Genomic DNA, 14317 nt, shown 5'->3' with positions numbered 1-14317 from the left:
GTTTCTCTGAGGCATGAGTTTGAAGTATTTTTGTGGAAAGGTCTTGTCTGTCTTTTATTAGATTTATTCTTAAAAATGTGATTTTTTGAGGCTACTGTAAATGACGTTTAAATTTTCCTTTCCTATTAAGTTATTGCTGGCAAAAAGAGAAATAATTGATTTCTGTATTTTGTCCCTCTATCTAGCAACCTTGCTAAAGTCAATTCATAATCCCATGATGTATCTGAATGAACTCCTGCATTGTTTACATAATAATTGAACTATTCACAAATGGCATTTTCCATTTCCTTCTTTCCAGTCATTATTCTTTATTCTATTTCTTGCCTTGTTGTGAGGGTCAGGACCAGGCATCCCTATTTCATTCTCAAATGCAGTGAGAAAGCTTTCAATAATTCACTGTTAAATATAATGCTGGCTATGTTTTTTCTATCTTTATCAGATAAGCAAATTTCCTCTGTGGAGGATTTTAAAACAGGTGGGAACTCATTGCCTGTTTTCTGTGGGGACACTTGGACCATTATTTCTTTATTCCTACCAGACTTCCTTGTAAATATACTGATGGGATTTGCTAATTGGAAGATAATCAGGGGCCTTTAAGGGGTGTTAGGTAACAGGTTCTTACCTAAGAATGCTTTCAACAGGCTAGACTGGACCTGTCCTTGGGAGACCCACATTGGCAAATATTTTCTTCCAAGCCCTATGAGACTAATGAAAAGTCTACTTGGATTCTTGGCCTCTTGTTAACTCCCTCTGCTCTGTGTCAGCCTGTCAGGTGTCTCTGTAGATTCTACAAATGACTTGAATAAAAACGTGCCAGGAAACCCTGGGCTCACCTCTCTGGGCCTCTCCCTTCTCTTGGGATGTAGGCCCCTTGAATTCTTGCTGGTTCTCAACAAAAATATTGTGTCCAACCTTTACATTATTTTGCAGGAGAGAGTTCATCAGAAAGAACTGAATCTGACAGTTGCCATAAGCAGAGGTAAGTTCTGGAAATGTAAAACTTAGCAGATGTGATACATAATTTTAAAATAATTTTAATGTTTTATATATATAACATGAAAATTTATAATTTTAATAGTAACATGTAATATTTGAACAATATTTTATACTATATTAATGTTTTAAGTTAAATTTAAAATGCATAAAATGTGATCATTTAAAATGGAGATATTCAGTTTTATGGATTGTTCTCATTATTAGTTAATTAAAAATCATTCAATAAATGTTTACTGAATACCTACTATGTGCTTGGCACTTTTCAGTGCTCAGTGAAACACATCAGAACAAAGATCTCTGCCCTGGAGGGGCTTATATTCTATCAGAAGCAGACACAAGAAATTAACAGACTATGTCAACCTATGGGAAGGGCTAAAGAGGGCTTGGGAGTGCCACATGGACAGAGCCTACAGGAATTCTAAACCATGCAGACTGGTTAGGACCATTAGGAAGGAAGGTGACATGGAAAGGGGATTTGAGCCAGACTGGCTGACCCCTCAGCATTCCGGGCATGGGCTGCCAGTCTGATGGCCTGATGCTCAAGAGGGCTTGGGATGGGAGCAGCAGACAAGGCACAGGTCAGAGGTGGACAGGAGTGTGGACCACGGGGGCCAGTGACATGTGGAGCCACTGCACTATCGAAGGAATAATGGGATCTTACTTACATTTTCAAAGGAAAAAAAGTTTCACCTGAAAGGAAATAAGAAGAATTTTTAAAAACCCAGTTCTTAATTTGACCATATCCTCTATCCTTTGAAAGTCTAGATCAATCAAAAAGGTTTTAGGTATTCTGTTATTATTTTAATCAAATCAGATGGGTTTAAAAGAATGCAGTCATTCATCAGAGATGAACACTAATGGATTCTGGGGTCATGAGTGTTCCTAAGGCTGAGAATGTTTTTATTTTTGTTTTGTTTTATTTTGTTTTTTTGTCCATGTGTTGCTTTGTGGTACATAGTTGTAATTATGCTTTGCCCAATTTTCTGTAATGGGCAGACAAAAAAGGCTGTATGTGGTCAATTTGAGAAAATGTATAAATGGTAATCAAATTTGTTTCTTCCTGTCAGACAAAATCAAAACAATAAATAACAATTTTCCCATACCCTAATTTGGCAAATTATTATCTCCAATAGTCATGAATGAGCTTCTAGTTCACTGAAACATCTGAGAGAGGATATAGTTAGAAAAGGAGAGATCTCTGTTTATGTAATGCGTGGGAAGCGGGGGCAAAGCCCAGACACTGTACTAGCTGAGAAGAGTGTTATCTCATCGTAGACTAATGCCAGAAGTGTCCACTGGGTACTGACCAGTCTAGGGAGAACCAGGCCTACACAGAGTGAGCAGAAAGGACAGATTCTCCTGAGGGTCTGGCCTCCAGAGTCACACCCCCCACGTTTGCCTCCTCTTCTAGTCAGTTCCTTGAATTTAGGATTTTCCTATCTCCTTCCTCTGCTATCAGGTGCAAGCTCCTGCAACCCTGGCTCCCTACCTGGGTCTTCTGTTTCCCATGGTTCCCACTTGGCTTTGGAGGATCATGAATGTGGTGTTGGGATGTACCCTGGTCACTCCTTAGACTGGAGTCTCCTCCGACAGAGAGGTTCTCTTACTTGTCCGTGTGTCAGTGCCTGTCTGTGTTTGTATATTCTCATGACAGGTGTTGAAGGTAGAAAACCATTTGCATGAAAACAGTGTTTCTGTTCCTTCTTCCCCCAGTTTATGAAGAGACGTCTTTTGCCATGTTCATGCACAATGGAATTCTCACTGTCTTCAGCTTCTGGCTTATATTATTATTTTCAAGTCTAAGTTTTGGAGGAAACTCTTTAATTCAGAAATGGAAAATGATTATTGCATACGATGGATTGGTATTTAAAATAAGATCATCTTTGGTCAGTAAGCCTATTCATATTAGCCTGTCCACCTTACTGTATTTCCAGGACATCTGTCAGGACAATATCTTGTCAGACACCCAACTGTGTATGTGATAACCCAGGGTTCTTGCCTCAAAGTTGAGCCAAAAGTGATTAAACCTCTTGGCAGTACTGGAATAGATTACACATTTTATAGGTGGAATGAACATATGACAGAAATCGAGAAACCACACTGGGAATCCTGTTATGTTAAACACTGTTAGCATATGTGCTGTTTTTGAAGCTGCCCTCAGAAATCTATCTTTTTAAAGGAGAACATTTCTTTCTCTTCCCTGGGCATATAGCACTTGCTACCTTCCTCCTGCCCCATTACCCAGACTGACCATGTCAGTCCATCAGAACCTAAGGAGACTCTGAGGGTCTCTGACAGGGACGTCTGAAAGAGTGAGAATTGAAAGTATAATGTTTATGCAACTTCTTCGTGCTTCATTAAATCAAAGAAAGATGTAGTTTAGCATTTCTATCTATAAATAGCTGAACATTTACATCACAATGTATTCATTTCCTTTGAGTTCTTTTTCTCTTTTTACATTCAGGCTGAGGCCAAATCCCACATATGAGGAATTTCTACACCTGCCACAAAATAAAATATCATCAACGTTTCCTTCTCAAAAAGAGACATGTAATTTGAAAGTTATACACATGTCACAGCTAAAATAGCTATTCTTGCATAATAATATTTAACACACATAATTTTCTCCCCACCAAAAGAACTAATAGGTACTGTAAATTCAGAGACCCACTATAATTTTATGACAAAGTATATGAGGTTTTTGAGACTAGTTTTGAAGAGATTTCATACAAAGCCGTCAGTGCTTTTTGAATTCTAAGGTAGATTTAATAAGCAAATGCAAAATCAATTGAAAGTGTTGGGATGCCTGGGTGGTTCAGTTGGTTAAGTGTCTGCTTTTGGCTCAGGTCGTGATCCCAGGGCCCCGGGATCAAGTCCTGCATCGGGCTCCTTGCTCAGTGGAGAGCCTGTTTCTCCCTCTGCCTGCTGCTCCCCCGCTTGTGGACATGCTCTCTCTCTTTCTGACAAATAAATAAATAAAATCTTAAGAAAAACAACAAACAGAAAGTGTCATATGCACGGGCAGTGTATGAAACCACCTAAAAGGTAATGAATTTGTGCTGTTTTAAGCCAGTTAGAGTGTGGTTATACGTTATGGTGGCAATAGAAAATTAATACATATTTTTGGGGCACCTGGGTGGCTCAGTCGGTTAAGCAGCAGACTCTTGATTTCAGCTCAGGTCATGATCTCAGGCTCCTGGGATGGATCCCGAGTCAGGCTCTGCACTTGGCAGGGAGTCTGCTTCAGATTCTCTCTCTCCCTCTGCCTCTGTCCCTTACCCCACCACTCTCTCAAATAAATAAATAAATAAATAAATAATAAAAAAAAAAAACAGAAAAGAAAACTAATACATATTTTTGGACCCAGGGATTGTTGCTTTAACAAATGACTAAAAATGGGGAAAGGGCTTTGAAGTTGGAAAGTAGGCAGAGACTAGAAGAATTTTGAGATGGTAGAAAAAGCTTCAATTACCTTGAAAAGACTATTAGTAGAAAAAAAAACAGGATGCCATTGCCAGTGAGTTATCAGGAGGAAATGAGGTGCATGGTAGAGTTACCTGTATGCACCTTAGAGATTATCTAAGTTTGTGAGCAGAGCATCAGTAAAAATGAGATCATTATGGGCGCTGATGATGAAAACTTAGAAGAAAATCGGGAATGTGTTATTGGCCACTGGAAGAAGAAGGATATAGTGGCAGAGAGCTTACCATATCTTATGGTTGTGTGAAAATCAGGACTTGTAAGTGACTTCCAAGTGTTTAAAGTGCAGTCTGGTTTCTTGTTTGCTTAGTGAAAAGCAAAAGAAAAGAGAAAAACTAAAGGAAATTTGTCTAACAAAAGGGAACCAGGATTTGATGGCTTGAGAAATCCTCAACCTATCCAGGTTGCAAAAGGCACTAAAATTAAGAGATTTACTGTCAGAAAAGTGTGCTCTGGAGAAAAGGCTGAATGTGAGGCTGTACAACATTCTGTAAATATCTTAGGAAGATCAAAAGTTCAGAGTATTCGGTCACACACAAGGCTTTTTGAAGAGACTGACTATGATTCATAGATGCCCTCAATCAAACCAGAAAGCATCTAAGAAGATTAAAGACGTTGTCCCTCAACCATCTCAACAAAGGAAAGGTGAGATGGGATTATCCAGATAGGATATGTGGCCAAGGCTCTTATTTAATGGAGTGAATCCCCATGACATACATGCGTGACCCACAAGTTTCTTCAGAATTTTTTATCAGCAGAAACAGTACTAGCTTGTACTGAAAAGTTTAGAAAGAATAAAAATAAAAGAAATTGTCAGACCCTCACAATTCTACTGGAAGGCAACAGGCTGATAACACTACCAGCTGTACAGAGGTGCTGTATTTCTCTTCTTTCTTTCTTCTTTCTTTCTCTCTCTCTTTTTCTTTCTTTCTTTCTTTCTTTCTTTCTTTCTTTCTTTCTTTCTTTCTTCTCTTTCTCTCTTGCTCTTTCTTTTTTCTTCCTTTCTTTTTATTTTTTTAAAGATTTACTTATTTATTTGAGAGAGAGAAGGAGAGCAAGAAAGAGAGAGCACAGTAGTGGGAGGGGCAGAGGGAGAGGGAGAGAGAATCTGAAGCAGACTTCACACTGAGCGTGGAGCCCGATGTGGGCCTCAGTCTCACCACGCTGAGATCATGACCTGAGCCAAAACCAAGAGTCCAATGCTCAACTGACTGCACCACCCAGGATTCCCCACAGGTGCTGTATCTCATGGAAAAGGTAGGATAATTTGAAGAATCACCTAGCTGAGACCCACTTACTACCATGTTTTGACCTTCAGACCTAATGGAGTTTGCCTGCCTTGATTTCAAATTGCTTGGGACCAGTGGTTCCTTTTATCCTTGAATGGTAATGTCTGAAACTATTAACTGGTGCCCGGCCCCCATTGTATTTTGGAAACAGACAACTTGATCCTTTGGTTTCAAAGCTCCACAGATGGAGGGGAATTTTGCTCCAAGACAGATTATACTCAGAGCCTCACCAATACCTAATGTAGACGGTGATGTTTTGAACTTAGAAGCTGACGAAATTTGTATGAAATTGAGTATAATACCAAGTTGCTGATTGATTTGACCTCAGTTTTCTCATATGTATACTGGAAATAAGATGCCTTTCTCACAGAGCTCTGGGTATCAGGCATCTTTAAGAAAACAAAAAACAGTAAACAGTTTCCTGTTCTTTTTAGTTATTAGTAAGATTAGGCATTAAATAAGTCAGGATTCCTATGACTGACTCAGGTGTCCTGGAGCTTAGGATAGCCAGCAAGGGAAAATGGATTATCGAAATATGCACAGTACCATTAAAGTCTTCTGGGGGCCTGTTATTGGGTGAATTGCAGCCCTTCAATAAAGATATGTTGGAGTTTTTTAACCCTAATACCTCAGAATGTGACTTTTGGAGATATGGTCTTTATAGAGGTGACCAGTTAAAATGAGATCATTAGAGTGGGCCCTAATCCAATATTATGTGTTTTTACAAAAGGGGGAATTTGGACATAAAGACAGCCACACAACGAGGGAAGACAACATGAAGACACAGGGAGAATGCCATCTTTAAGCCAAAGATGTCTGAGGACACCAGCAGCCAGGGCAGAGGCCGGTAACAGACCCTTCCCTCATAGACCCTGGAAGAAACCAACCCCTGCAACATCTTGATTTTGGACTTTCAGCCTCCAGGACTATGAGACAATAAACTTCTGTTGCTTCAGGCACCCCGTCTGTGGTACTTTGTTTCAGCAGCCCTAGAGGCCAATGCCTGTACATTTAAAATATGATCCTTGCGGAAGCTGACAATAGCTCTGAGAAAGCCTTCAGACATGTTTTCCTGTGGGTTTCATTTGGGACACCCCCGGAGCTTGTTTGAGCCACCTAGTTTATGGCACCTTGTTACAGCAGGCCAGGAAGCTACATGGACATATGTGAGCTGAGACAGATGGGAGAGTCTGTGTGCAGCTTGAAGCTGTGTACATGTACTTCTAAACATGGGATTTCCCATATCCCGCCTCTAACATGTCCCTTCCCTACCAAGTGACTCACATTCTGGTTTTTAACAGGCACCTCTGCAGATTCCTCTATATCTGAAATGTTGAGAAGACTGCACTAAGGGTTTGGACAATGTGACAGGGAGCAGGGAGGCCTGCAAGAGATTCTTGGGCTGACGAGTCTGATGGATGGGAATATGAAATGCAAGGATGGCTGAGGTGGACAGGAAAATGTGACTGAGCCTTCAAAACCATCCAGGAAGTCAGCTGGCTTCCCCTGGTCTTCCCCAGGACCCCACCTTCGACCTGCTTCAGTTCTATTTTTCACACTGGTTTCTCCTCCCTATCTGTATTCTCTGCAGGTGCCCTCTGTGTCTTGGTCAGGTGTGTGTGTGGGCGGCCTCCCCTGCACTCAGGCAGATTTAGTGTCTATGAGAACATGGCCTGATTTCTAGAAAGGGAAATATGGACTCACACAGCCATATTCATAACATATGCATATTTGGATGTGCATTCATTCACTTGTTAGCCATTCATTAAAGAAAAAAAAAAAAACCATCTCCTACCATGTGGCAGATATTATTCTAAGCAAGGGGACATGGAGAAAGAAGGTAAAAAAACAAAATCTCCGATCTTTTTTTAAAATTGGGTGTTTGGTGGATAGACAATTAGAAAAACTGATAAAGGTATAAAATTTTAGTTGCTAAGAAGGGCTACGAAGAAGTACAATATAGGTTAAGGAGGTACGAGAGAATGGGGGTGGGGTGGGAAGGTAGCCCTCCAGGCTCCTGTGGGTTTCTCATGAATACTAACAGGAATTTGAGCAGCTATCAGATGGCAGCTAGCACGTTTAATGAGAGCATCCACAGAGGCCTCGCATTCAGGAGAGACACACAGACATATGCTGCCAGGTGTGCAAATGGAAAAGGGCTTGTGGGAACTTGGACTTATAGTCCTAAAAACATGCCATCTCTGTTTGAGCAATTCAATTCCAGGAATTTATTCTGAGCGAATGTCCACAGACATTGGCGAAGATTGATGTGCTAGGGTTTTCACATTCACATTATTTACCATTGAAAAATAGATGCCCGACTCCAGAGACCAGCCATAGAGATTGGTGCAACAGGTATAGGGCAAGAGATCCTCTGAACAACACACATTTTTGGGTCCCTGCAGCACTTCAGAAACGATTTCAGTTACAGAATTAAACATTGTACATTCAGGCTGATAAGTATATTTCATGACTCCGGTAAATATCCACACAATATGAAGTTGAAAGAGCTGGTGAAATAATTTTAGTACAGATATTTTAATACATACAAATGTGTCTAAATTGGTTTTAGGAAAAACATTGGTTGCATAGGCACCAGCTTACTAACAGAGGTCATCTCTTGGGTTTTTAAAAAATAGTTGTTTAAATGACGGATTTTCTGTCTTGTCTTCATTGTTGTTAGGTTTTTGGTTTTTTTTTTTTTTTATTATTTTTATTTCCCAAGTGTTCTGTAAAAAACACACATTATTTTTCGATCAGAAAAAAAGATTCTGTGGTTTTAATGCATAACAGAAAGATAATGTGCGGAGCATATGACCCATAGAGACACACATTTTACAAATAAAATTGTTGTCACTCTCATTTATGGATTTGTGTAGAAGACAAAAAAACATTACATTGGACAGGAGACATTTTTGCTTGATTTAGTACAATTTGAATTTAAAGTTGGTGAATGTGGTAAATGTCCTTTGGAAATACTGATTATACTTTAATTTCCACCAGGTTTTCACAGAGAATTTGATTATTTGAAGGTAGTGTGGAAATATTATTTCACTTTCATTAAAATTAAGTGTAACCATTGTGTATAAAAATATTTTTCTTCTAGGGCGCCTGGGTAGCGCAGCGGTTAAGCGTCTGCCTTCGGCTCAGGGTGTGATCCCGGCATTCCGGGATCGAGGCCCACATTGGGCTCCTCCGCTGGGAGCCTGCTTCTTCCTCTTCCACTCCCCCTGCTGTGTTCCCTCTCTCACTTTCTGTCTCTATCCTGTCGAATAAATAAATTTAAAAAAATCTTTAAAAAAAAATATTTTTCTTCCAGTGAAATAATTATTTTTTTAGTGTTACTCATTAAAATGATATGGTTCATTTATTTTCCTCTGGAGTTTTCAATAGAGTCACATACAATGTGACATACTAAAGGCGCAAGTTACATATTGTTTAGTAAATGGATTTGAAATCCGATGAAGCTTTAGAGGGGCTGAACTAAATTCAGCTCAAAACAAAGCACTCTTCAAAGTTCCCAGAATCAAGTAGCAGAAAACAGACAAATAGATGCTGGTCAAAGGCTACAAACTTCCAGTTAGAAGAGGAATAAGTTCTGGGGATCTAACGTACAACATCGGGATTATAGTTAATAATACTGTATTGTATACTTGAAAGTTGCTTAGAGAGTAGAACTTAAATGTTTCACCACGAAAATGATAATTATGTGACAGGATGGAGGTGTTAACTAGGTGTATCAAACCAACAGTTTGTACACATTAAACTAACACAATGTTCTATGTCAATTATATCTCAATAAAGCCGCAAAAAAAGCTATTAAAATCAAACAAGATCCAGAAAGTTCACTGTGACGTTAAAACTGTGCACTGAGTAGTTTCAGTTGCTGAGATAATGTGAAAGTGGGCTTTCCATAGCATCTAATCTGATGCATTCTTTAGTGGGCTTGCAAAAATTGGGTTCTATTTGTGAGGTTGTAACTATTGAGAGCCCGAGTGACCTTTTCTTTTCTTGACTATGACCCCAAATATTTGGCCCCACTCAAGAAAATTTGTTTTGGGGTAGTCTAGGGATATCCTGGGAAGTGTGTGTGTGTGTGTGTGTGTGTGTGTGTGTGTGTGGGTATGGAGAGACAGGGGGATGGTCAGCTGAAGTGGGTGGGTTTAGGAGCCATCTAGGTCTGTTTTTTGGACTAATGAGGAAGAATAGTCAAAAATGGGGAAATTAATGGAAGTGTAGGAAAAAATTACAGTTCATCCTAGAAATTTAATATGACAAAGGGCTGGAAAACTGTACATTGTTAGATAAAGTTTAGACTTCGGGAAGGTAAATTTCTTAAAGCTCAGAGATAATGTAGGTATGATTCTCTGACCCAAGACTCCAAAGGGTAGCCACTTAGATAAGACGAGAGATTCTGTTAAGGACAGTCTGATGTGATATTAAAAAATTATTTCAATTGAATAAAGGTGGAGGCCAAATAGCTAATGAGGTGGCCCTCAGAGGAGCTCCACATATGTACCAAAGATGGGGAGGGGCCATGTTACTAATGTGACGTGACATGGTCTTACACACTACAGCAGTGACTTGTGGAAAACACAAAACAGTAACACAACACCCTTGAAGAATAATTGTTTACCTTTTCATAAACGTTTGAAGGATGAACAAAGGCAAAATTCTCTTTGCATCTTCTGTTTTGCATCTCCATTCAGAGGAATAAGTTCCAAAGCAGAAACAGTGGGAGGTGAGAAGGGGGGGATGGGAGATAGCCATTTGCCCTTGTGGATAACTGGTAATTTGGTGTTAAATGGTTAAATCAAGCACTGGCTGCTTTTGCCTCTACAACTCTTCTGTCTTTCTGGTAATAAATTGCATACATCTTTGTAAAAAAAAAAAAAAAGTGAAAGTGGGCTTTCATCCCTCCCTTCTATCACTGCACCTAAGTCCTGACTCAGGCATTTCTTCACTCTTGTTCAGAGATTCAGTCTCAGGATTTGGGTTATGCCTCTCTTTGGGAAGGAAATACATCACATGGCAAGTTCCCCTCAGAGATGCTGTGATAAACAGGGTGTACAGGGTTTTTTTATAAACGTATTGAGGTATTTGTGATGTACAATGAACTGCACATATGTAAGATGTACCATCTGATCAGTCTTGACATGTCCACGGACCTGCGAAATGTCATCACCGTCAAGATAACAAACATGTCTGTCAACCCCCAGGGCTGCCTTCTGCCCTTTAGAGTCTGTGCTTCCCTTTGCCCCCTTCTGAGGGCAACCACTGATGAAATGTCTGCCACGGGAGTTTTATTTAAGGAAAAACAGAAAGCATGTACTCTTTTTTAAAAACTCAGCCCAGAGATTTCAAGACTCATCTAGGGTGTTGCATATCTTAAGACCTTGTTCTTGCTCTCTCTTTTTTTGCTAAGTACTACTCCATCAAATGGATATATCACAATTTATTTATTCGTTCACCCACCAATGGACATTTGGATATTTTTTACAGCTTTGGGTTATTATAAAAAAAGATGCTATGAAATCCATATTTGTGTGGATATAGGTTTCTGTTTATCTTGGGCAAGTACCTAGGAATATGATAAGTGGATTTTTTAGGTGGTTACACCAATGTCCATTTCCAGCAGCCTGTGTGTGCACGTGTGTGTCTCCTTGTATGTGTGCATGTATGTATATGCACAGCGGGAGCTGGGTAATAAACATGGGCTTTGCTGGTCCTCTGGAATTTCTCCCTTTTTTTTAGATTTTTAATTTAAATTCAATTAACACAAATAGTGTAATTTTAGTTTCAGGGGTAGAATTTAGCGATTCATCAGTTGCATGTAACACCAAGTGCTCATTACATTAAGTGCCCTCCTTAATGTCCATTCTCCAGTTACCCCATCCCCCCACCCACCTCCCCTCCAGCAACCCTGTTTGTTTCCTATAGTTGAGAGTCTCTTATGGTTTGTCTCCCTCTCTGATTTCATCTTATTTTATTTTTCCTTCCTTTCCCGCATGTTCATCTATTTTGTTTCTTAAATCTCACATTTGAGTGAGATCATACGGTATTTGTCCTTCTCTGACTGAATTATTTCACTTAGCATTTACCCTCTAGTTCCTCTGGAATTTCTCTGAGGTGTGCTCACTGTCATTTGTGCTTCTCTTAAACAGAACGCTCAAAGTATAAGGTGTGCTATAAATCCCTACACATTATGTTCCATTACATTAGCATTAAAAGACTAAGTGTATAGGAAGCAGACCTTTAATTAATGCCAAACATGTTCGAGTCCCTGCTTTGTGTCAGATGTTGGGGCTAGGCACTAGGGATACAATAAAATGTTAATGACCTGCATTTTTTAACAAGGGGGATAAACCAATGCGCATGCATTTACAATATGGTTGGAAGGTGAAGAATTTATTCCCTTTGGTCATATTTCCCATAATGACTTCCCTTAATGACTCATAATAAGCATTTGCTGTCTGATGTCTGGGCCCCTATGAGACTGTGTTCTTCACTGTGCTCTTCGCTTGGACCTGGTGTGAACCTGACCGTGACTGAGGTCTCAGGGCTTGGACAGGGGGTGGAGGTGGTAAGCCTGTGGCTGGAATGATTTTCTTCTAGGAGAAGGAGGAAGTGAGGAAAACATGAGTGCCAGCTTTTGTAAGGAGCCTAATATTCCATTATGCTTAAGGAATACATTATTCTATCTGGTTCATGAGGTAATAAGCCTCTAGTAATTGACAGTTTTAACTCTTTTCCTACAGAATAAACATGTACTCCTGCTCCTCAGTTGTTATTTCATCCCGTGGCCCCAGTACATTCATACCAGTTTTGGCCAGAGGAGGCCTTGTCCTGGCAAAACTGGATGATTGGGGCTGCAGTGATGTCTAGGGTAATGATGACACAGAGAAGAGCAGTGGTTCCTCGAGGACTTGGAGGTCCTGACATCAACATAACTCCTCCTGTAGCAGTTAGCCTCTGTCTGTGACAGAGCACTAACTCTTGGCATTCCCATACCATGCTCAAAGATGACCTCATAACAGTCTGCCAGTCTCAATTGTTTCCATCCTATTTCTGCCAAGCTCACAGGCTCAGCTAACCAGGGATTAAGTGTGCTGTGCAATAACTCAATACTTGTCCACTCAACATTCACTGAGCACTCATAATGTCACTGCTAGCCATTGTGCCGACTGCTAGAAAATACAAAATTCTTACCTTCGATGTTGAGTGGAAGCATGCAAGATCTCCTCTAACCCCGTCTTCCTCAATGAAGGTCATCTGTTACAGTTATTGACGAATGTGGGGCCAGCCTTTTATTCTAGTGGCACCCTGCTTCCTGGCTAGGAGGCCCAGGTGTCTAGAAATGAGTTGTGATCATGATAACACCATCAGACAGTCTGAATAAACAGATGAGGAAACAAGCCCCATTAGGTCAGACCACATATTCAAAATCAGAAAGTTTATGAAATGCCCAGAGCTGATATGTTAATACTATCTGTTTGTTTTAAAAATAATATTTCAGGGGCGCCTGGGTGGCACAGCGGTTAAGTGTCTGCCTTCGGCTCAGGGCGTGATCCTGGCGTTATGGGATCGAGCCCCATATCAGGCTCTTCCGCTATGAGCCTGCTTCTTCCTCTCCCACTCCCCCTGCTTGTGTTCCCTCTCTCGCTGGCTGTCTCTCTCTGTCGAATGAATAAATAAATAAAATCTTTAAAAAAATAATAATAATATTTCAACTGAATAAAAGAGAAAATAGAACATAACAAAATATGTAGAATGTAGCTATAACATTAACTAGACAGAAATTTATAACACTAAATGCTACATTAGAAAAGAGAAAAGGTCTCAAATTATTCACCTAAATTCCAACCTTAAGAAACTAGAAAAGAACAAAATAAATTGAAAACAGGAAAGAATAAAGATCAGAGAAAAAATCAATGAAGTTGAAAACAGAAAAAAAGAAGAGGAAATTAATGAAACCAAAAGCTGATCTTCAAAAAAGTTCAATAAAACTGATGAACTTCTAGTAAGATGAGAAAAGATAAAAAGAAAGAAGACACAAATCACAATTATCAGGAATGAAAACAGAGTTATCGTAACAGATCTTATAGCCATTCAAAGGATAACAAGGAAAAACCATGAACGACTTTACACTCATTAATCTGATAACTGTGAAGACGTAAACAAGTATCTTAAAAATCAAAAACTGCCAGAACTGAGCCAACATGAAATACGTAATTTCATAGTCCTAAAATAGCAAAGAAATTAAAATTTTAATTAAAAAGCTCTTGATAAAGAGATCACCAAGCCCAGATGATTTCATTGGAGAATTATTTCAAAGAGTTATTGAGCCATTAACACCAATTTTACACAGTCTTTTCAGAAGAAGAAGAAGAAAACGATGACAAAGGAATACTTCCCAACTCATGTTACAAGGCCAGTATTAGCATAATACCAAAACCAGACAGAGACAATGCAAGAAAAAAACCTACAGAATGATAGAAATTTAAACACAATAATCTTCAAAAAAGATTAGCAAATGGAATGTAGCAATATAA

General features: G+C 39.5%; 1 protein-coding gene across 1 annotated transcript in view; it reads left to right on the top strand.

Moving 5' to 3' along the window:
- Positions 1-6720, top strand: part of OCA2 (OCA2 melanosomal transmembrane protein) — a 467353-nt gene extending 460633 nt beyond the window's left edge. Inside the window, exons 24-25 of the mRNA XM_087856735.1 lie at positions 931-979; positions 6496-6720. Coding sequence (XP_087712861.1) covers positions 931-955 — 25 coding nt within the window. The 3' untranslated portion in view covers positions 956-979; positions 6496-6720. The remainder of the gene's footprint in view (positions 1-930; positions 980-6495) is intronic.
- The last annotated feature ends 7597 nt before the right edge of the window (positions 6721-14317 follow it).

This window comes from Ursus americanus, chromosome 28 (genome assembly GCF_024610735.1).
Source record: "Ursus americanus isolate L20-20 chromosome 28, mUrsAme1.1.p, whole genome shotgun sequence".
In the NCBI taxonomy this organism is placed as follows: domain Eukaryota; kingdom Metazoa; phylum Chordata; class Mammalia; order Carnivora; family Ursidae; genus Ursus; species Ursus americanus.
Note: the sequence above shows the minus strand (reverse complement) of the source record. Positions and strands in the feature narration are given on the sequence as shown.